At 34.0% G+C, this 25,194-nt stretch overlaps 1 protein-coding gene and 1 long non-coding RNA gene across 9 annotated transcripts in view; one reads left to right on the plus strand and one right to left on the minus strand.

The window, feature by feature from the left end:
- Window positions 1-25,194, plus strand: part of PTPRQ (protein tyrosine phosphatase receptor type Q) — a 199,425-nt gene that overhangs the window by 63,550 nt on the left and 110,681 nt on the right. For all 5 annotated transcript variants that reach the window (XM_045462798.1, XM_045462800.1, XM_045462799.1 and 2 more), the window contains 6 exons: window positions 383-551; window positions 1,959-2,249; window positions 2,512-2,787; window positions 3,162-3,313; window positions 6,577-6,718; window positions 9,878-10,147. In XM_045462798.1, the coding sequence (XP_045318754.1) occupies window positions 383-551; window positions 1,959-2,249; window positions 2,512-2,787; window positions 3,162-3,313; window positions 6,577-6,718; window positions 9,878-10,147 (1,300 nt within the window). The remainder of the gene's footprint in view (window positions 1-382; window positions 552-1,958; window positions 2,250-2,511; window positions 2,788-3,161; window positions 3,314-6,576; window positions 6,719-9,877; window positions 10,148-25,194) is intronic.
- Window positions 1-25,194, minus strand: part of LOC123590042 — a 168,187-nt gene that overhangs the window by 8,300 nt on the left and 134,693 nt on the right. For 2 of the 4 annotated variants that reach the window (XR_006708567.1, XR_006708565.1), the window contains exons 3-5: window positions 19,909-20,162; window positions 15,622-15,662; window positions 13,022-13,245 (exon numbers count right to left, since the gene is read on the minus strand). This is a non-coding gene — a long non-coding RNA (uncharacterized LOC123590042). The remainder of the gene's footprint in view (window positions 1-13,021; window positions 13,246-15,621; window positions 15,663-19,908; window positions 20,163-25,194) is intronic. The other 2 variants (XR_006708569.1, XR_006708568.1) reach the window with 2 other exon arrangements.

Consider the following 25,194-nt stretch of genomic DNA (forward strand, 5'->3'; position numbering starts at 1 on the left):
GTTTTTATAATGTTCATAAAATATAGGGTCAATGTTTTGAAAACTGCTTGAAAGTTTTGTAATGAAAACTGACACTGCTCAGCACCTTGGAGCGCTTTCAGTTGGCTACTGGACCTTCTCCATAAGCTGGAAGTTTCTGCTCTTTCCTATTCTGTATGTTAATTTTATGATAAAAACAATACCATCTATTCCTCTTTTAGTACAAACATATTTCCAGTTTAATTATTGCACTAATCAATTTACATTGATTTTTTTCAAAAATTAACATTTTAAAATAATAAGGGATGGCCAATTCATGGATAATAATTATTTTGAAATTACTTGAAATTACGTATACTAAAACTACATTCTGAACAATTAAAACAATATGTTTATTTTTCAGAATTTTACACTCCATGAAGTAACCAATGACTTTGACAATATGACCGTATCTGCAGTAATAGATAAACTGGCAATATTCAGCTACTATACATTTTGGGTAACAGCAAGTACCTCAGTTGGAAATGGGAATAAAAGCAGTGACATAGTTCAAGTATACACAGATCAAGACAGTATGTAAACAAAAAGCATTTATTAATTTTTAAAAGGTTTAATTTAACACTTTATTTTAGAGCCTTTTTCTATTTGTATATATTACTAGTAAATTCTGTGATTTATTTAGGCACATTTAACTAGTCATTATAGAAGTTTGGAAATACATTTAATATAACTGTAAAACTATTATAATAATAACAGCCTTTTCTATTTATGGAAACTGCTACCATTCATGAACTTTCTGTCACTTTTATTGCTTCAAAAGATGTCACAGCCATCCAGTTGTAAGCATGAAAAATTCTGTTGCATACGTCGATGGGTGCTTGTCCATTTGCTTTAATCTAACACCTTTTTTTGTTTTAATCTAGCAACTTCTTTCCATTTCAGCCTTTGAATCCACACAGGACTCCATACAGCATCTTTGTTCTTATTATGTTTTTGACTAATATACTCGGAATATCTTTACTTTTTTAACTCTAAAAGTTTCTTGTATGCAGCTTCAGCAGTATCCTGTTTGTGCTGAGTATTCAGAAAACTATAATGATTGAGGCATTTGATGTTTTAGGTTTCAGCTTCAAGAATACAATGATCCATAAATCATTGCCTATTTCTTCTTGTGGTTGTTTCTGGAGTCCATTTATTTCTTAAGGACTAGTCTTTTATTGAGAAATGGTATTGACCTAAACTTCTGCTGAGAATAAGATTCTGTGTTTATTGTCTGAAGATTGCAAATCGACAGACACGATAAGTATGAGTGAATGCTTTTGTTGTTGAACAATCTTTTAAATAGTTTACACATTGATCAACAAGGTAAAATGATAAAAAACGTGAAAATATGTGCTTGCAGAGTCTTTAACAAAGTATTTTAGTGCAGTATGTAGTCAATATCATTTCAGGCATTCTTTAAATGCGGATATCTCCCCATATTTTCAGCAATCTATAAATGTTATCAGTGACTGTTGTAGCACCATGAATAATAAACACTTATTGTGCACTGTTCCAGGTGAGAAGTCCTAGATCTGATATATATACAGTAATGATAATCTTTAGAAGAAAGAAACTGAAAATATTGTTTAGATAATATAAATGATCAAAATATTTAAATATCTGAGTATACATACACAGACATACATGTATATGTACATGGATAATCACCATGTTGTAGGAAAGAAAAGAGAATATCATATAAAGCAATTCTAACACATATTAAAGATGACAGGGTTTGTATTTTGAATCATTTTTAATATAATTATTTTGTAATGATATTTTGTAATAGGTGATATTTACTACATCTGCATTTAAACAATGTAAGAGCTAATGACGTAATAGATGCCATTTCAACAGTTATCCTCAGCTTGTGAATTTACCTAAATTTTATATAGGGTGACTGATAATTTTTATATTTTGCACATTACCTACCATAGTACCCGAAGGGTTGGTTGGAAACCTAACTTACGAGTCCATTTCATCAACTGCAATAAATGTAAGCTGGAGCCCACCATCTCATCCAAATGGTCTAGTCTTCTACTATGTTTCTCTGAGCTTACAGCAGACTCCTCGCCACGTGAGACCACTTCTTGTGACATATGAGAGAAGTATATATTTTGATAATCTGGAAAAATATACTGATTATATATTAAAAATCACTCCATCAACAGAAAAGGGATTCTCTGATACCTATACTGCCCAGCTACACATCAAAACTGAAGAAGATGGTAGGCTGGACCCTTTTGTTGCCTATTAAGCAGATTGCTGGTGTTCTCTTCTTTACATAGCTTTCTGATAGAAAACATTATTTTTATAACTATATAGAGACTGTTTGTTCTCAAGTAGTTAGCCTTTCAATAAACATAATAAGCTCTGTTTTTTAAAATTAAAATAATTATCTGCTAATGAAATTATGTCCCACTATTATTAAAGCCTCTTCTTTTTAATGCTGATTCACTTTTCATTTAATATTCTTTTTTTCTTTTATAGTCCCAGAAACTTCACCAATAATCAACACTTTTAAAAACCTTTCCTCTACCTCAGTTCTCTTATCATGGGATCCCCCAGTAAAACCAAATGGTGCAATAATAAGTTATGATTTAACTTTACAAGGACCAAATGAAAATTATTCTTTCATTACTTCTGATAACTATCTAATACTGGAAGAACTTTCACCATTTACATTATATAGTTTTTTTGCTGCCGCAAGAACTATAAAAGGACTTGGTCCTTCCAGTACTCTTTTCTTTTACACAGATGAGTCAGGTAAGCCTGAATCCATAACTCTTCAAATGATTTCACTGTTGCAGCCTTGCTCTCTCTTTTTAAGGAACAGCATGGAAAATGAAAAGATACTCAGTTATCTATTTGTAACAGGCTTACAACTATTCATCTACTTTGCTGAACATTTTTTTTTAATTCAAGCCTTAGAACAAAGTGCTTGTTTAAAATTAGTTTGGAACTACTGAGTTCCAAGTATAAAAACATAGTTACCGATGCTATTTACTTCTGAAATACGATCATTTTAGGAATCTTTCTTAATAGTGCCTGCAAGAAGCTAGAGTCACAATGATATTTTTACTAAATATCATTTACTAAAAATTTTATGAATATAAGTTTTATAATGTGTTTTCCTGCAGTGCCTTTAGCACCTCCTCAAAATTTGACTTTAATCAACTACACTTCAGATTTGGTATGGCTGAAATGGAGTCCAAGTCCTGTTCCAGGCGGTATTGTTAAAATATATAGCTTAAAAATTCATGAGCATGAAACTGATACTATATTTTATAAGGTAGGTTGATTATAACAGTACATGTTAATTTCAAAATTCAGAAATTGAATTAAAATCATTTGACATGCAGAGGAAAATGGACTGCTTTAAATTAAACAAGGAACATCTTTTTAAATAATCTTTTTTTTTCCCCTACAATTTAAGGATGTTTATGGAAAACACAGAAGACATTTGTCAGATATGACAGCTGAATAATTTGTAGAGCAGTTTACTTAGACTTTACGACTTCTAGATATTTGCAAGTTAAGAAATAATTGCATTATTGTATTAATGCTGGAAAGTATATAGTAAATTTTTTCAGACTATTTAAAAACTGTTATTATCTTAAATGCAATATATTTCTATTTGTTGTTAAAAAGATACCAAGTGAGTGTTTTTAACCTTGTAAGAAAAGTATTTCTACTGGACTTCTGGTAATCTTCCCTGATAGAATATAATCCCACACTAATTGGGCTTCTAAGGTATATCATTATTTTTTTTTCCTTTCAATGCCAATTAGTTTACAACACTGAATACTCTTTCCCTTCTCCATTTTTAGGTTCTAGAATCAATGAAAAATACCCAAATTACAGATATAACAAAGGATCTCAAATATACTTGTGTGATTTCTAGCATTTAATTGCCAAAATATGTTATATAACTAGCATTTATTTAAGAAAGTGTTTTTATTTTTTTCTCCAAAGGCGATGAAGTACTGGGATGCTCTTATTTAGTTACAACAAGAAGAGTGAAAAAAATCTGCAGTAAACATTGTCCCAATATTATATGCATTACAATTTATTGCTGATGGTAAATTATTTTTACAGCATGTGTAGCTTGCAAAGTGAATAGTAAAAATCAAAAGCAATGGTTAAGATTATGTCATAACGAACAATGACTTTCTTTCTGGAAATCAAGATATTACTTTAAAATCTGATAGGCTGAGTAGAATTTGTATTGTAGTACTCCATAAATGTGGAATCTGTTCCCCAAACGTGTGAAATTCTAATAATGCTAAGTCTCTAGGCCCCTACTATCTATCCTGGTCTAATCTTAACATTTTCTCATTTTTTATTTGCTTTGTCTGTATGGGTCACTGGGAAATGAATATCAGAAAGGAAAAAGCAATCATTTTTTACTACAATGACATTTTTTTGAGACTTAATGCGTGGCATTAAGGCAGCTACTTAACCTCTTCTGACTTGGTTTCTTCAAGTGCAAAATTGGAGTTATAAGGATGTATACATTAAAAGTGAGAATTGTAAGGGCAAATCTATTATCAAGCATTTAGAATAATCTTCAGCACATGATAAATGTGTTAGCTATTGTTGTGTTATTGTACATCATTTAAGAAAAGGTTTTAAAACTGCATCCAGCATTGTCATAGCACTAAGTATGAAAGGACAGTATACCTTTACCTGAATATGAGAATAAGTTATGATTTTTAGACTTCCTGATATTTCAGTGGAAATGCTACCATTAAAATGTTTCTAGTAGCAAACATATAATCTTTATACCATAAAGTATTAAATATATTACTTTTGGGTAGAAGGAATAGTTTTTCTTGAAAATTTACTACTTTTAGTTACTCCTTTTTACACCTGTTTTGTCCTCTGTTGATTTTCATAGTCTTATTTTCTTCTAAATTCCTTTGAATATACTTCATGCCACCTGTTTTCCTTTCCTAACATCTAGTTTATTTGCTTTCGTCCCTCTGTTTAGCTTTCTTTCTGAGTGTATTGTCCTATTTTCCTTACGTCTTTGTCTCCCTCTATGTCCTATCGGTTTCTATTATTTTCTTCTTTTTCTTTTTATTCTTTCAAATTATATGTGGGTTTGCGGACAGAATAATTCCAGAACCATTCCAAAGGTTCCTGCCATTGTAGTCAATCCAGTGAGTTCCCATGGAATCAGTTAGATCCAGGTCTACTGGTAACTTGGGTCACTCTCAAATATGGAAATAAATTGTTTATTCAGTAAAAAGCTCTGCTAAAATATGTTTGGAAATATTCCTCATTCATGTCTCCCTCTTACATTTTACTCTTATGTAAATCTGGTCACTGTCCAGTGAGCTGCTCTCACATGTTTTGTTATACTCTTGGGTTCAGTCATTTCTCTTGGTACAAACCTTTCCTAATCCAAGTCAAAATTTACCTGCATTGTTCTAATTTCTTCTCAGTAAACATTTGTTTGTAGATTTCTTTGATTAATATAAAAGTTCCTTGATGACAGTGACCATATGTATCTTATATATGTATCTTTATAACCTTCTGGTTATCTAACAGTATGCTTTATAAATAGTAAGCATGAAAGAATGAAAGGATAGAGTGTAATACAGTGAGTCCCTAAAGTATGTCAATAACTCAGGATATTAATTTAAAATTTGATTTAATTTAAAATATGATTGAAATGTAAGTGACTTGTGAGTTAGTATTCTTGCTAAATTTCTGTTACTGAAATGTTTAATAAATAAGTCAAAGTAGTTTATATTTTGGGTCCATTAAATGGAGTATTTTTAAAATGATACCATTATAGGAGACATTGTCTTCTCTTTCTGTAAAGATAACAGATTAGTCTTAACTGATCTCTCAGTTATGACAATGATCTTTGAATGAAGACTTTATACTTAATGGTCAATTTTTCTATGAGAACACATATCCTTCCTTGAGCAGTTGTGATAACTGTTTTGTTCCTTTTTTTTTTTCATTTTCCTAAGAGATTGGGTAAAATTATGAATTTAGGAGTTGTCTGGGAAAACTCATAATTTAAGCTTCATGAGAGTAGAGATTTTTTTTAACTGTTGTATTCCCAATGCCTAGCATAAAGTAGCTGATGAATAAATTAATTTACACAGAATGTTACTGGTATTAAAAAACGACTCTAGATGAATTCAAGAAAAATCTACTATTGCTGACCACCCATAAGTTTGATTTAAATTGGAGACTTCAATTTTTGAGAATTTAAAGGAAGTAATGAGTATTTAATTCCAAGCAAGTGTCAGGAGACAAAATGAAAACAAAATACCCTAGCGTAAAAAAAAAAAATTTTTTAAATGGCCATTTTGGGATTCTTCAGGGCTGAGAGGGTGCCCAGTTCATCCTGTATCATGACCTGAGTGCATAAAAAAAAGAGGTTAGTATTTGTTTTATTTTAATTGAAAATGCCCATGCTTATTAAATCCTAAATTAAACATAGAAGGCATAACTTCAATGTAATAAAATATTTCTTTCAGTTACGAATTTTTGGTGATGCATCATGACAAAGAATTTTTTTCTGGTTTTCAGAACATTTCAGGTGTTCAAACTGAAGCCCAGCTTGTGGGGTTGGAACCAGTCAGCACCTATTCTATTAGCATATCTGCCTTTACGAAAGTCGGAAATGGCAATCAATATAGTAATGTAGTAAAATTCACAACTCAAGAATCAGGTGAGATACAGTTTTTTGATCCTAAAATGTTTCACTTTGTATTTAACACTTTCCCCGTCCTTTCAGTTTATATGAAAGTATCATTAATAGTGCATTCAAATGGAAGTTGAATTTCAGTGCTTTAAGACTAGGCTGTATCTTGTCTGCGATCAAATATATATATTTACATGTGGTTTTTCCTTTTGAACTGAGGAAGCTGAAATAAAGGACTAGTTTAGGAACAAAGTAGGTTTCTAGATACCTGTGGAAAATTACCTAATTCTGTTTTTTATAAAAAAAGTTAAATTCCAGTTAGTTAACATACAGTGTAATACTAGTTTCAGGTGTATAACACAGTGATTTATCACTTACATGCAACACCTGGTGTTCATCACAAGCGCCCTCCTTAATCCCCATCACCTATTTGCCCATGCCTCCACCTACCTCTCCTCTGGTAACCATCAGTTTGTTCTCTATGGCTAACAGTCTGTTTCTTGGTTTGCCTCTCTCTCCCTTTTTTATTTCCCCTTGCTCTTTGTTTTGTTTTTAAAATTCTTAGTATCAACTGAGACATCTGGGATGGGGGGTAGGAGGAGAAATGAACCAGTATTCACTTTTAACAGGTTGGTTTATATTTCCATGAAATGATATCGATGATTTTTTTAAGAAGATGTAACATGTGAAGACCACTGGTCACTATGTAAGCTTCTACTTTCCCATAGTCCATTTGTAACATGTGAAGGGGATTATGAAGACTATGAAATACCACTGGTCTAATTAAACTTACCCACATGTCACATACATGCCATAGCTCACCTTTGTTTATGTGCTAGATAGTTTTCATTTATGATCTATGTAATGGGTGGCTTAGAAATGCATTTTTCCTTTTCTCAACCGGAGTATATGTTTAGAGGCACCTCTTCCTCACTTTTTTCATCAAGTATTATTGAATGAGCTTAAGATCCTGCTTCAGTTAATTTTTCTCTGTACCTCTTCTTTTAGTGAATCTCTAAGTTGAAATTGGAAAGCACTCACTGATAAATTAATCATTTTTGCATTAATTTATGAATATCTGATACTTTTTTCATAGCATGCCTATAAGACAAGCCAATAAAATAGTATTTATCGTGGATAGAAGTGCTTGCTTTGAAGTCAGAGTGTCTGGATTTGAATCCAAGCTCTGTGACCTACTAGCTGTATAACCTTGCAAAGGCTCATTACTCCTCAGAGCCTCTATGTGTGAAAAGAAACACATATTAGCAGTAGCCACCTATAAGGTTGTTGTAGAAAATATTTGAAAAGATCCACATAAAGCACTTATTAGAGTGTCAGACACACATTTAGTGCTCAAAAAAATATTACTGTTGCCCCTATTCTCATATTACATATGAAGAAACCATTATTCAGGAAGTTGAGATTAAAAGATCTGAGAAAGTTAGTAAAGAAACCGAATTAGAACATCAACTTCTGATGTCTAGTGTAGGGTGGACATAACTGTAGGAAATATATATTATAACTGATAATTTATGTATTATATACAAATGCTAAATATATAAAGAAAAAACTATTTTAACTATATATATATATATATATATATGTATCAGTTTAGTAAAAATTAAGGTTAATCTTGTAGACAGTAAACCAATAAATATTTTTATCAATAAAATAAAATTGCACATGCCTTGATTGGTTAAATAAAAGACAATTTTCAACTTTAAGTGTTAAATATCAGCTGTTTAATTAATTGTTTTTAGATTCACGGAGTCAGTGAAATAGTCACAAAACCCAAGTTTATAAACTAAACTTCAGCAAAGTTATTTTATGAAAATATTATTATATGTTTTTGAAATTAAGCAAACAATAATATTTAATAGAACCCTGGATCAGCTGAGAAATTGTCTTTTCAAAAATTTTAAATGCCACACATCCATTCCCTAAGTGTTCTCCTTTCATTCTAATGCCTCTATTTTACAGAGGAAGAAGAATTAGTAAAGATAAATTTAGGTCAGGAGAGAGAACTGTAAGCAAATCAAAGATAACTTGAACTTGAGTATTCTTTAAATAACTATGTTTTGCATAAGGACAGCAAGTTGTTTCACTACTTGTTTGTAATCCACAAATTGGCTATATATGAATTTTTCTTGTAGCATCCTCTCTACACTATAATAAGAAAAGCTATGCTATCATTTGAGGACATTAAATAATTACTTTCCATGGGAAGTAGCTGGTCTCTCCAATCTGTAGTCACTTGGGTGGGTTGGGGAACTGCCCTTCAACCAGGTCTACCCTCTGAGAACTTGGGTTACTTCCAAGTAAATTCAGGGAAGTTCTAGAAAAACAAAAACAAAAAAACTAGGACTGAATTAAAAACTGGGACTGTTTTAAATGTTCCCTCCACTGATTTTTAAAAAGGTATTGAGGGATCAGGTCTTCACAATTCTTCCAAAGCCTACCAATTGTAAAAACAGAACCCCTACATTGGTTGCATGTCTCCTAGTACTGTTTGGCCCAGATGTGCCACATCATGGAGGCGCCTATATCTATGTTTTGCATGAAAAGGTTCCATATAAAGGTATTGCTAAGACCACTCCTTTTCAGTGAGATATAAAGAAAGCAGGCTCCAGGCACCGCCTGAGCTTGAGGCTATACAGTTAGTTGCTTCTCAGTATTTGAGGATGTGATTGCTACTTGGACCTAGGAATATTCAGTGGCTGACTCAGTATTTTAAGGATTCACATAATAGCATAGAACCTGGGCCAACTGACACTTGATTTAGCCTATGTTAAGAACTTTTTGAGCACACATTGCAAGGTTGATACGTTAAATTTTCATTTGGTCTCTACTAAACATGATATAAAATATTTTTTAATGTTTATTTTTTTTTGAGAGAGAGAGAAAGAGAGAGAGAGAGACAGAGGGGGGGGGGGTTGCGGTGCAAAGAGAGAAGGAGACACAGAATCCAAAACAGGCTCTAGGCTCTGAGCTGTCACCACAGAGCCCGATGTAGGGCTCAAACCCACAAGACCCAAGATCATGACCTGAACTGAAGTCGACGCTTAACCGACTGAGCCACTCAGGCACCCCTATTAAACATGATTTTATCTAGAAATCATGTAATAAAATCATTTACCTACTACATATGTGTGAATTTTAACTTCAGGCATTTGTTTATCTTTAAAGTTCCAGATGTCGTACAGAATGTACAATGTATGGCAACTAGCTGGCAGTCAGCTGTAGTGAAATGGGATCCACCCAAGAAGGCAAATGGAATAATTATACATTATATGATAACAGTTGGAAGGAATTCTACAAAAGTCTCTCCCCAAGATGATATGTATACTTTCGTGAAACTTCTTGCCAATACCTCATATATCTTTAAAATAAGAGCTTCAACTTCAGCAGGTGAAGGTGATGAGAAAACATGCAACATCAGCACGCTACCTGAAGCAGGTAACTAATCTGAAACAGGTAATTTACCTGAAAGAGGAAACCAACCTGAAACAAGTAACTACTTGTGGATTGTGTCATACATTTGTCAATAGCATTTGTAATCTTTTTATTCTTCCAAGTTTTTATTTAAGTTCCAGTTAGTTAATATACAGTGTCATATTAGTTTCAGGAGTCGAATTTAATGATTCATCACTCATATACAATACCCGGTGTTCATCACAACAAGTGCCGTCCATAATCCCCATCACCTATTTCACATATCACCCTACCCACCTCCCCTCCAGTAATCCTCAGTTTCTTCTGTACAGTGAAGAATCTGTTTTATGATTTGCCTCTCTCTCTCTTTTTTTTCCCTTATGTTCATCTGCTTTATTTCTTAAATTCCACCTATGAATGAATTCGTATATTTGTCTTTATAGCACATTTATCTAAAGATATGAAAGAAATATTTTAAAATGTAACACATACATTTTTATGACATGTGTTACTGAATACTGGTTATGTAGTATATTGATCCCTCTCCACAACATGGGGAGACTAAAAAGGAGAAAAGGAGAGAAAATCTGCTCTACTGTCTTTCCACACACATCTATGTCTTATTATCCAAACTATGAACTTACTGAATTATTCTTTATCATAAATTAAAATATGGAGTGAACATGTAAATGTTTTGATATTTATCTGTTGTTTATTTAATTGATTTTATGGAACTCTAGATGTTTTCCTGAATTCCAGAGCTTCAGTGTCAAACTCTCTTTCATCGATTTCTTTTCCTATACATCAGCCCTTGTCTTGTATAGTATTTGAATGAAAATATCTGGTCACCAAGTCTAGTCTACAAAGATGAAAACGCTTGCCTTCCCTAACAGTGGTCTGACCTACCATATAATTTCCTTTCTCCTTCTACCTTCTCCAATATTGTACCTGCTCATATCAATGTAAGTCTGATTCCTTCCTGATAGTACTACTTCCCTGGACATCCTCCCTTATAGGGACTGTGGGTAATGGCATAATTGTTTACTTCTGGCACATCCAGATCCATTATTTTGGAAACATCTTCTAATTCTTTCCTCCTTTTGAAATCAGCATCATCCAATTTTTACTCCACTCCTCTATCCTTGAGGTAGTAAACCACAGAATTTCAAGACATGGTGTACCTTCTCCCTGGTTTCCACATCCTCATCAACATTTTTTCCTTATCATCCTTCCAGTGCAACACTTCATCAGACTTCAGTGTTCTTGTTCAGCTGGAATAGATGCTTCTCAGCAACACCTATCTTTTGCTTCTTAGATCTCAAACCATGCCATTGTGATTCATCTTCTAGGGGTTTTTCCCATTCTGAGGGGATTCCACTGTTTTCACCAGATGTTGGCTGATAAATAGTGCTATACAAAACAGAAGTGGTTTACCTTTTCCAGCTATAACTTCACCTTCTCTAACTCTCCTAGCTACCCCATAATCTTCTATATCAATTTGTTTGTTTACCCTCTATCGATTTTCCATAGGAGAATTCTGCTCTCATTCTGAACATAATCTGCCCACACTGTCATCTATATTTGATGTGATTTTCTTAATAATATCAATGATACTGACTTGCCCTCCTTCATATTTACTCATATCTTTATTTATGCTCTCAAGATATCCTCTCTCAGGGATGTCATTGCCTTCTTTTCAGGAAGGTAGCTGCTTATTTTTTTGTTTCAGTATCATATCTCCTCTAGAACATTACTCCATCAGTTCAATCTACTTTCTCCTGAATTTCATTCTCTTTCTTTCCATAACCCCCCCACCCCGCAAATTGTTCGAAAATTTTAGCCGAGGAACTGGTTGGTGTATCAACCCCAATATCTGCAAAATGGAATTTATGCTACATGAATTCTTCTCTTCCCCTTTTCTATGCCTGTACTTTGTAATCCTTTGGACACCAAGCTTCATATTTTTTTGTGAACTTTCTCCCATTTTTCCTGCATATGATTAGATCTTATCAATTCAGTCTCTGCCATGGCTCTCCAATTTGTTCCTTCTTCTGCAACGTGACTGCCCCATTTTACATCACAGCCTCTTGTTGCTTCCTGTAAAAATATCCTAAAGTAGCCTTACCACCCACGCTCATCCAGTCTGCCCATCAGTCTTTTCTTCGTACCCACTTACTTTCTTTGAATTGTTTCTAATACACAGTTTAGAGCATTTATGTGTTGGCAGTTGAAGTTCATTATCTGAGGGTAAAAGTGAGACATGCAGATTCAGGTATTTGAAACATAGAGATAAGAATGAAAAGCACAAGGTATAGGATATGGCTCAGAATACTCCAAATGTTTTACTTATTCTTGTCTAGAAAATGCATCCCAGAATTTATCACCAGTTAGAATCTGGCTTCTGTCTATGTTTTCATTCTTATGTCCCTCCACTACATTTCCTCATCTACCCTATGCCTCTAGCCAAATTTTGTTTTTTTTTTTTTCAGTACATTAGATTTCATGTATTCAATTAAAAGAACATTTATTAAGCACTTGCTACTTGCTATGGGCTAATAATTGATTAGATTTTCTATTTTAAACATACTCAACACTTTCTCACCATCAAATTGCTTTACTTCCTGTAGTTATATTGTCCTTTTCCTTTTGTATGTCACACAGAATTGTATTCATTCTTAAAAGCCCAATTTAAGTGTGTGTGTGTGTGTGTGTGTGTGTGTGTGTGTGTGTGTGAAATTCTTCAATGAAATGCCAACCTTTAAAGCTACAGATTCCTGGACTTCACCCCAGACTTGCTGATTCATAGCCTAAAGAGGTGATGCCCAAACCTCTACTTTCAGTCATCTCTCTAGGTAATCTGATGCTCTGCAAGTTATGGGAAGTGCTTGAGTAGGTTACCCATGAACTCTGATTGCTGGTGATATGTCGCAGCCAGGACAGGCAGTGTCAAAGAGGTCCAAAAGGAGTGATAGGTATTTCCCCAGTAGGTGGGTAGCAGACCATTGCTATGCAAAATCTGGCAGAAGGAAATATGTTCAAATCCAGGCAGATGGTCTGCATCAGGTTTTTTAGCATCAGGTAAAATGATCTTGATTATTTGACAGGAGCAGAGTCTTAGAGAACTGGAAAAAAAATGACAATAATTTTGAGATAAATGAGAGGTTCAAAAGACTCTGAAGACAAGACAGAAGACTCATTAATTGAGTCCACGGACATTCAAGATGACTGCTTCATCACAGGAACAAAGCAGAAGTTCAGTTAGTAGAACTGAGACACGTAATCAAAGTAGTAATATGCGTTTGATATAGAGCTATCTGAACTTAAGGTACAGGTCTTTGTAAAAGTAAATATTTATTTAAGGATTTGAACTGGATCTTACCTCAGGGTTAAAAGACCACATGAGTAAAAGTTAAAGGGAATCTAAATCAATGAATTAGGCTGATATCAGACATACACATTGTGCTATTTACTCCCTTAGTACTGAGGACAAATGCTTCTCAGACATTAGACTTCTAACTCCCTGCATCAGAATATATATATCCCTAAGGCCCTACTCCAGGCCTATGAAATCAGAATTTGGAAAGTAAGACTCACAACAAATCTGTATGTAAACAAGATATGTGTGGAAAACAGTGCTGAAATTGGAGACACGCTCTATTCCTTTGTAAACTTTTTGCTTGCGGGGCCTTTGTCTTATTTATCACTGTTTTACTCACAGTTCCTAGCAGATACCCTGGGAATTACAGGCACTCACATGTTTGTAGAAGAAAGAAATGAATTCTTTTCTTGTGAAATTTACAATTTTCCATAAGGGTTTTTATTCCATTGCAAAATATGATTTCCCACATTTCTATCAGGCAAAATTATAGATATTTTCTCCCATGCAAATGTAAAAGTGTTTTTAATTAAGGACAATCAGTCATATGAAACGTAAGCATTAATTGGTACTTCAAAATTTCTTAAATAATTTTTCATCTTTAAAATTAAGTTTCAGGTCTAGGATGTAATTATATTTCTGATTATAATATTTGTTAGGTAAATGCTTTTATCTGGGTCTGCATGAATTGTTTGTTGATGAGACATTAGTAAGAACTGGAGATTCATTGTTCAGAATGGAAACAGTTTTATAGCTGTTGCACAATTCTAATTTATAGCGGTCTAAGATTAGTCACGGTGCATAGTCAGCTCTGAGTCACCGACTCTGTACTTATTTTTGATGTAAAGTAAAATCATATTTGGCTCACTCTCTTACTGCCTGGTGTCTGACCTTAACATTCCTTCCAGGGATTATTGGGTATTTTTCTCAGTGTAAACTTGGTCATAACTGGGCACAGTTAAACATGCATCATAATGATTGAATTTATGAGGAGATTAGTGTTTGGTCTCTAAGGTGGTTCCATTGTCGCAGTCAAACATGTTGGAATAGGGCAGATGTAGATGAAGGCCCCCAAACTTGGTGCTTTTAGCCACATTTTATGTCAAAATATATGTACCAATAAAGATATTATAGCAAGTTCATGTGCACACAATATTGAACCCTTAGAATCTCATATTAGCTCAAAATGCATGCACTTATCCATATTATTTTCAAATCTTAGTAAATGTGGTGATTTAATACTGAGTTTTTAAAACTTTTTTTCTGGAAGATAATTTTACAGTTTGTATTTATTCAAAGCTCTTCCAAGTTCACTAATTTAGAATCAGAAGAGAAAAATAAGCTATATCTATTGGATGCCTAAAACTTAATTGAGGGAAAGTAAAATATGATTTTTTCATTAGTTTTTGTCCAACAGGAGGTATCAGGCACTGGTAGCGACCCACTGCAAGTCCACTGAGGTAGCAAATTTATTAATATGGTGCAACATTATTGAATGTGTTCAGTTTCCCTGTTTTTCATTTTTCTTCTACTCTTGGTTATTTGAAAAAAAACATATGGCAAACTATCAATATGCATATACTTATATATATTTAATATATAGTATTATATGTGTGTAATATATAAATATTATAATATGTAAACATATTATATATATAAATATATATTTTTTACATTTATGTATGTTAACTTTCAATCATCTTCTTCACAGCCCTGACCACTGTTCCTCTAAGAATTATTTAAGAAATTTATCTGTTATGCATTTTAGTTGAATCCCTATTTTGTGGACCTCTCTGAGCACTGCAGAGACCAGGCAAACTGTGATTATGACTAAATTTGATCTCCATTTACCAGCTTTTTGAAAAAATAAAACATTTATATCATTTTTAGGAATGCACACCATTCTCAAATAGCATTTATTAGACTGAATGTGAGTGGTAAAAGTATTCCTCAGGGTTGCAAATTAATGCACTAATTCAAAAGTTCCCTTTTTCCTTTGTCTGCATCCCATTGACTTCGCTCTCCTTATCCGTCTCCTCAGTTGAGATGAGAAGTCAAGCATGTAGGAAAGTTGCATGATCCTGTTTGTTCTTAAGCAAGTGAATTGACACATTCTACTTACCAGTAAGTAATTGCTGAAAGCGTAAAAGCCATTATAGTTGCCTGTCACAGATCAGAAAGAAATAGCTATTAGCATTGCTACTCTAATTGAAATTCAAGTGTTTTACAAAATATCTCTCATGTAGACTCAAGTATTAAATATAATGCTTTTCTTAAGAGTGAACATCAGGTGAGAAGTATCTTTTACACTTATAGTGTGGAAATTTGACCCATACATACTTATTTAATGCTTATTACTATGCACAGGCTCGTGTTTGGGGTTCAAGAACCAAGTTTGAATCCCAAATAGCATCAATGATCTCTGCTGTGTGCATCCAAATAACTCCACCATTAATGTAAAGACATACCCAATACATATAAAGCAATTAAATACAAAGCAATATTAATATGTTAGTCAATTATGTGGATTGAAGATTGAATCAAATAGGAATTCAGGACAATATTGAAAGCTATGTTGAAGAAGTGGAATATGAATTGGATGTTGCTTATTTGTAGCTTCAGAATTTCTTTATAGGAGAAGCATAGACTCAGTAACCTAGCAGGAAATTATGATATGGTCTTGAACTTTGAATTTCATAGACAGTTACACCAGTGTTTACTTAGATTGTCTGATATAGATCAATAAAATAGCCAAGTTTTTGAAATATTCTTTTTTTGTTGTTCTTCAGTGTGCTATGAGAAAATGTCAGAGCACATGTCAAAGAACATTCTTCATTTTATTTGAGCTATATGAAGGGTAGGGGGAATTGCAGATTATGGGTATGCTAAGGTACTCATGGTTAACCAGCCTGTGGCACAATCACTATTCATGGAAATACTGAGATTAATAGAGAGAGGGCAGTAAATGCGAATTCCAAAATACACCAAGAGAAAACACACAGTGGAATGAAGGAATGGGATATAAGAGGTCAGGCTGAGGTGAAAGCCTGATAGAGTGAGGGGGCACTATATTGGAAAGAGTGTAGCGGGGAGGTTGAATAACTTAGCCTTACTTTGCTCTTGGTTTTGCTATTTGTTGCAGAGGCTTGAATATAATATCATGGAAAAATGAGAACTCTGCTAACTTTAATTTTTTTAATGTTTTTATTTATTTTTGAGACAGAGAGAGACAGAGCAGGGGAGGGGCAGAGAGAGAGGGAGACACAGAATTCAAAGCAGGCTCCAGGCTCTGAGCTGTCAGCATAGAGCCTGCAGTGGGGCTTGAACTCAGGGACTGTGAGATCATGACCTGAGCTGAAGTTGGATGCTTAACTGACTGAGGCACCCAGGCACCAGGAGAACTCTGCTAACTTTAAAATAGGAAGCAACATAAGTAACTCTAAAAATAGTGATTGTTTTTTGACCATTGTCCTAGAAGACTGCAGTAATTTTTAGAAGAAGTATTTGTTTATTACATAGTTACAGAGCCTTCTGAGTCGCAAAGAATAAGATCCACAGTCATCTTAATGGCCCATAGGGTCCTTTTTAACCCACCATTCTCTTCCCTTAGTTATGTATTGTCTCCTCCTTTGTTTTTTGAAATTTACCCTCAAATGCCACCTCTTTAAAGAGGATCTGACTTATTTATAATTGAACCTCCTTTCTGCTAGAATTTTGCATCCTCTTTATCTGCTTTACTTTTCTGTATTGTATGTAGCATTGTCTATGGATCTGTCCTCATTACAATGCATGTTCCATGAGATTAGGGATTTTTCTTTGTGTAGTTAACAAAGAAATGCCCAGAGGGGCGCCTGGGTGGCTCAGTCAGTTAAGCTCAGGTCATGATCTCACGGTGGTTCCTGGGTTTGAGCCCTACATTGGGCTCTGTGCTGGCAGCCCGGAGCCTGCTTTTGGATTCTGTGTCTCCCTCTCTCTCTGCCCCTCCCCTGCTCACACTCTCTCTCAGAAATAAAAAAAAAATGTTTTTAAATGCCCAGAAATGTGTCTGAAATACAGTGAAACACAATAAATATATTATGAAACATTGAATGAATCAACCAATCAATCAATCTTCAGTCCTAGAAGAGTGCTAAGCACATAGTAGACATTCAATATGCATACTTTGGGAACCATAAGTAGAAACTTACAGTTACAAAATTATTTCTAGACAATTATATGGTAAAATATCTAAGAAAGGTGTGTCTTTTGGAGTATATTTTTTTAATTAAGCTTTTTATTTTGAGATAATTGTAGATTCATATACAGTTATAGAAAGTAATTCAGAGAAATCCTGTGTTCCATTTATGCAGTTTCCCCCAAAGATAATGTCTTTTCAAACTACGGTATATTATCACAACCACCATATTTATGTGAATGCAATCAAAATAGAGAATATTTTCATGAAAATAATCCCTTTTATTACCTTTATGCAGCCTCGCCCAAATCTTAACCACCCTTCTTCCTCCTCCCCCTCATTTTCACCCTCTAACAACCACTAATTTATTCTCCATTTTCTATAATTTTGCCATTTTTATTGATATGTTCATGTGGTTTTCTTCTTTAGTGTGTTAATATGATGGATTATATTGACTGATTTTCTAAATTGAACAAGCCTTTGGTCTTTGGAATCAACCTCACTTGATCATGGTGTATTACTTTTTATGTATTACTGATTTCTATGTGTTAATATTTTGTGACGGCTTTTTGCTTCTATATTCATGAGAGATGTTGGTCTGTAGTTTTGGGTGGGGGTGGTTCTAACTTGTGTAGTTTCAGTATCAGAGTAACACTAGTTTCATCATATGAATCTCTTCTAATTTCTGGAAGAGATTGTGTAAAATTGGTACTAATTCTTCTTTAAACATTTGGTACAGTTCTCCAGTGAAACTCTCTGGGCCTGGAGATCTCTATTTGGGGAGATTTAAAGTTATGTTTAAGTGCTTTCAGAATGCAAAATTGGAGCTGAAATGTGATATCAAACCAGTTGCAGAAAGTGGTACTTCTAATTAATCCATTTTGTCAAAAAAGGAAGTCTCAAGAGAAATAAAGAAATATTGTAAACTAAAATATATTAAATTGATATGAAATGAAAATACAGTATGTCAAAATGTGTGGGACAGAGTTAAAGCAGTGAAGAGAGGGAAATGTGTAGCATTAAATGAATACATTGGAAAAGAAGGAACATCTCAGATCAATAATCTAAGGTCACCCTCCCCTCCACTACAGCCTAGAAAATGAAAAAGCATGCTGAAAGAAGAAAGAGAATAATAAAAATAAGAGCAGAAATCAGTGAAATCAAAAAAAGTAAAACAGTAGGAAAAATCAGTGAAATAAAGAGCTGGATCTTTGAAAAGTTAAAATTGATAAGCCTGACAAATGACACAAATTACCAATATTTAGGAATGAAACCACTTCAGACACTGCCAACATTAAAAGCATAATAAGGAAATGATACTGACAGCTTTACACACAAAATTTTTACACCTTGGATGAAACAAACTCATTCTTCAAAAAGCATAACTACCACAGCTCACCTAATGTGGAATAAATAATGTGAATATCCCTATAACTATTAAGGACATTAAATTTGTAATGATTTCCTTTAACCCACTCTGGTAGGGAAAGGAAGGGCACTCTCCATTACTGGCAGATGGGGGTAGGAATCCAAGTTCCCCCTTCACCCTCTGCTGACTCCTCCATTGAGGAGCCCTCTTGGCCCTAGCTCAGGAGGGTAGGAGTTCCTCATTACTGCTCTCCACATGGTACTCCACTGACATGGTGAAGGAGACTTGTGACTTCTGGAAAGGGTAGAAGTTCTAGCTCCTTATTTTGCTTTCTCCGACCTCACCCTATCAAAGATGGTTGAGGTGCCTCGTTTCTGCCTAATGAGGACAGAAGACTAGGTTACCCATTTGACCTTTCCTGTCATGGGAGGGAATGGGACCACAGTTTTCTTCTGTGGTTTTTGGGTAGAGCTGTTCTTCTCTAAAACTTTGTCTTTCTAGGTTACACTATATTTTTAATGTTTATTCATTTCTGTGACAGAGAGACAGACAGACAGACAGAGAGACAGATTGTGAGCAGGGGAGGGGCAAAGAGAGAGGGGGACACAGAACTTGAAGCAGGCTCCGGGCTCCGCGATGTCAGCACAGAGGCCCACGTGGGGCTCAAACTCACGAACCATGAGATCATGACCTGAGCCAAAGTCAGACACTTAACCAGCTGGGCCACCCAGGTGCCCCAAGGCTACACTGTTTTTTGACTAGAGACAGCATGCTTTTACTAGGGCTTTTTGGCCTGAGCTACTTGACATTTCCAGATTGCTGCCTTCTGGCGTATATGAGGCAAAAAGAAAATCCAGAGAACTCACCACTGTATTGTTTCTTGGGTCCTGATTTCCCTAGTTGCTCTGCCTTCTCTCCATCTTTCAGAGTCTTCTTATGCTTGCATTATATTTAATGTCCATGGTTTTAATTGCATTTAGTGGAAGGAGTAGGATTAAAACATCTCTTCCACCTTCTTCAAAGCAGAAGTTCATACATGGGGATACATTTAATGGTTCTAAGTAAGAATCTTTGCTGTGGGCATTTTCACCACAGTGTTTCACCCTGTAAGGCAGTTTTGCTGAAAAAGATAAAAATAACCAGTTGACAGTTTGGTTTGACGGTTGGTTTCATCAGCTGGTTGACTGTTTGGTTTCATTTTTCTATTGATACAGTTCTCCCATTTTTATATTATATAAATCTTAGCCAGCTCCCATAATGGTCCGTACAGTGGCAAGGAGTTTTGAATCCACATTCCCATAGAACTTTGGAACATCAGTGGGCATGTGACAAAATGCCAAGAACAAACAACAGTGTGGAAGCCTTTCACAATGCAATACAAAGCTCACAAACATGCATCCCAGTATTTGGAAACTAAAACATCTTTTAATGAAGGAAGAAATTGTAGCAAAAAAAGGGGAAAAATGAGATGCTGAACAAGAAAATGAATCAATAAGCAAAAAAAAAAAAATGTGTGACACTATGAATGAAAAACTTTGATGACAAGTGTTTAGGTATAATCCAAAAAATAAAATCAGTTATTTGTGTAGTATTGCCATGAATCTACACCATACATTTTGAGTGTATTCAAATATTTAGTATTCGCAATAAAGTCTTTCAAATTTTGTCATTCATTTTTAATGTTTCATTACATCCTTTTTAATGAATGTCCCTCTTTTATTTTTCATGATTTTATCTTCTATGGCAGAATTGCCTTATGGCCTATTAGTTATGTAGCAAAAATGCTGCAAAAAAGATGCTTTTTTAAAATTCTGAACAGATACTTAATATCATGCATGGTACCCCTTTTATTCATCTATTTAAGATGAAGTTATTTAATACATATGAAGTAGAATGCTAGGGACTACTGGGAAGACTATAATAAACAAATTTATTTCTTGTGCTTTTAAAATTTAGAATTATATAATTTTATATTTTCATTGGCTCTCAGAGATAATCTCATTCAGTCATCTCATTTGATAGATATGGGAAATGAAGCACACAGGTTACGTGTCTACTAAGGGAGCTGTAACTAATTCTTAGCAGAACTCCCGCTAATCCAGAAGTCCTCCTACTATACTATAATGCTTTCCTTACCTTAGGAATTCAACGAATCATTTGCACTTATTGGAATTAGAATAGTTTTCTTCCATTGTTTCACAGTAGCTAAGTAGAATTTTTATGAAGTGGGGAAATTTAGGCCCATTATATTAATTTTCTCATTAATTTTTGCAGATATATTTATGATGTAACTGTATACATACTTTTGTCCAAATATGGATTTAAATTTCAGGAAAACTAAATTTCTATCATCAAACATGTGCTTACCTATAATACCCAAAATACTATAATACTAAAAATACTGTGTGAAATACTGAAGCCATTCTGGGAAATCTTTAGAGTTCCTAGGTACATACCGCATTTTTTATCCTGGATAAGTCCCAAAGGTGTAATGTTGGCTATTATGAAATTGTCTTAGGTGTCAGATTGTAAATTATAATTTTAAAAGTCCTTTTAAATATAAGTCCATTGGTAAAAAATGAATTTGAGTTACTGCTTAATTCTCCTTGACCCCAATGATGCTCTAATACCTTTCATTAAGTATATTCCAGGCATCCACTCTTTTCTTCATCCCTGCTCCAGCTAAAGACAGCTGTTCTTCAAGCAGCATTTTTATTAACTTATTTAAGAACTGGGGCATATCTTATTACTCTATTTTCCATTCTTGTCCTATGCAGCTGTAGCTGATACTTTTCATAACAGCCTTTGCATATCAACCTCCTCTCCCATTGCACTCCATTTTTTTTTCTTATTCTCCTTTACTTTCCTTTTTAAGTAAATTAAGGATGTGTGCGTGCATGCAAAAGCCTTCTTTCTTTATCTCTAGTAACCGTATTACTTGAAAGCTTCAGGAATTTAACCGTTATTTCTGTGAGATTATAAGCTTCAGGGAAAAACACTTAGGAATGGTGTAAAAACTCTGAAATGTAAAATATAGGACTTTTAATGACAGCAAATTTTCATTAGTAACAACTCAACTTTAAAATAATGCAATATGAATACAAAGAAAATTCTTTGAGCAAAGAGAAGGTTGTGCAAATTATTGTTAACCACAATTTAGTGAATTTCAATTACAAGTTTCATGGCATATGAAAAAATAACTTTTGGTCGGGAAGCTATTTTATAAATAGAAGGCACACATAAATAGAAGCCACTAGATGATTGAACACTTTCAAATTCAAGAAAAGAAATAATGCTTTTTAGTATATTAATGTTATCATTGTAATTTGAATTTTTTACCACCTAGTATTCACTGCAACCTCAAATAAATCACCCATTCAGTTCTGTGTCTGGATACCTTATGAAAAATTATTACTTTGGAAACAATTTGCAATGTTAGATAATAAGTAGTATTCCATAAGGATCACAATAATGAAATCTATACAATTAAAAGATACATTAAAAATCAGTAGCCTAATTTTCTGGTTTGTTACTAATTAATTACTCTACTTAAAATTCTTTTTAATGTTTATTTATTTTTGAGAGAGAGACATACACACAGAGCGTGAGCAGGGGAGGAGCAGAGAGGAGACACAGAATCTAAAGCAGGCTCCAGGCTCTGAGCTGTCAGCACAGAGTCTGATGTAAGGCTCAAACCCACAAGTTGTGAGATCATGACCTGAGCTGAAGTCAGATGCTTAACTGACTGAGCCATTCAGGCGCCCCTAAATTAGCCTACTTTAGATAGGATTTTTTTTTAATTTTTTTTTCAACGTTTATTTATTTTTGGGACAGAGAGAGACAGAGCATGAACGGGGGAGGGGCAGAGAGAGAGGGAGACACAGAATCGGAAACAGGCTCCAGGCTCTGAGCCATCAGCCCAGAGCCTGACGCGGGGCTCGAACTCACGGACCGCGAGATCGTGACCTGGCTGAAGTCGGACGCTTAACCGACTGCGCCACCCAGGCGCCCCTAGATAGGATTTTTTAAAAGCCAAGATCTTGTTTGTAATTTTTAAAATACAACTACATTAGTATTTGTTATATAGAAGTCTAACATTTTTAAAGTTTAGACTTAAGATTTAAAACTAACTTTGTATTTAGGATGTTTTTACAGAGAATGGTTAACCGTTTAAGATATGCTCTGTGAAAGCTGGGTAGAATGCTATTCTCAGAAGTATATTAGGAACTTTGCATGAAGATTAACCAATTGCCAAAAGATAGTTGAAAACAGTTGTTGACATACTTGGCCTAATCTGTAAGGCTTCTTTTCTAGAATGGATATATCGAAAATACAATAAAACTCATCATTTCTACTAACACCTAGATTTGTAAAACATTAGTTAGGAAGTATTTGCCTAGCATTTAAAATTTCTATATAAATATATAACTTATTTTGAATATTGTTGCTGCATTTTTATGGGAAAGCTTTTTTCTTTTCATGTTTTTGTGTTTTTTAAATGTTTTTTACTTATGGAAAATTATTTATATGCAATGAAATGTACAGAACCTAAGTGTACAATTCAATGAGTTTTTATGAATGCATACTCTTATGTAACACCACTTAACAACATATAGAACATTTCCATCTCCCACAGAAAATTCCCTTGGATACCCACTCTCCAAAGCAACCACTGTCATGATTTCAATCAGCAAAAGTTAGTTTAAGTTGTTCTTGGCTGTATGTACTCTTTAATGTCTGGTCTGTTTCTTTCAACATAATTGTGAAAATTTCAGTAATTGTTCTTTTTTACTGTGGGGTAATTTCCCATCTTATGAATATTGCATTATTTGTGTGTGTGTGTGTGTGTGTGTGTGTGTGTGTGGACATGTTGCTTCTTCTAAACTAAGTATTTTGAATAAAATTGCCATACATATATTTTTTAAATCTTTTTTTGTGGAATTCCTGGGTCATAGTCTAGATATGTGTTTGTGTGTAAGTAACCGACAGTTTTCTAAAATGGTTGTACTATTTTAAATACACCCCAACAGCAATATAGGAGAGTTATAATTATTTCTCAGTATCACCAGAATCTGGTGTTAACAGTCTTTTTAATTTAGACATTCCAGTTGGTGTCAACATTTTCTATCTTATTATAAATTGTATTTTCATATCAGTGACGATTAATGATGTTAAACCCTCTATGAGTTTGATTTTTTTAAATTCAACACGTGAGTGACATTATGTAGTATTTACCTTTCTGTTTCTGGCTTATTTCGCCTGGCATAATGATTTTAAACATTTCTTCTTTTCATATATAAACATTTATAGTATAATCTCCTCTGGATAATTATATATCAAAATTTTTGGTTTTTTTTCTTTCAGGTAAAATATTTTCTAATTTCCTTTGCAATTTCTTCTTTGAGCCATGGTTATATACAAATATGTTTCATTTCTGATTATTTGGAACTTTTCTAGATATTCTTATGTCATCAATTTTTAATTTATGCCATTGTCAGAGAATATATCTTTAAGACTTAATTTTTAAAAGCTGGCTGAGAAATTTTCAGTGGCTCAGCATATGATTTAACTTGTTGAATATTCTTCCATGCACACTTGAAAATAGTGTATATTCTTCAGTTATTGGCTATAATGTTCTATGTATTAGTTGAATGTGTTTGACACTAATGTTTTGCAAATCTAGATCCTTACAACTTTTCAGTTTAATTATTCTATCAATTATTGAGAAGGGAATGTTAACATATCCCACAATGATTGTACATTTGTCTGTTTCTTCTTTCGGTTCTGTCAGTATTTGATTCATGTACTTCAAAGTTTGTTTTTTTTCCTTAACAAATGCATATTTATGATTGCTGTAACTTCCTAACTGACCCTTAATCATTATCAACTGTCTCTTTTATCTTTGGGAATCCTTCTTGTCCTAAAAGTTCTTTTGTTTGGGAGCACCTGTCGGTTAGGCATGAAACCAGGTCAGGTCATGATCTCGTGGTTCATGAGTTCAAACCCAGTGTCGGGGTTTGTGCTGATAGCTCTGAGCCTGGAGCCTGCTTCGGATTCTGTGCCAACTTGTCCCTCTGTTCCACCCCCACTTGCACTCTGTCTCTCTTTGTGTCAAAAATAAATAAAAATTAAAAAAAAAATTTAATAAAAAA

Source organism: Leopardus geoffroyi, chromosome B4, assembly GCF_018350155.1.
Source record: "Leopardus geoffroyi isolate Oge1 chromosome B4, O.geoffroyi_Oge1_pat1.0, whole genome shotgun sequence".
Lineage (NCBI taxonomy): Eukaryota > Metazoa > Chordata > Mammalia > Carnivora > Felidae > Leopardus > Leopardus geoffroyi.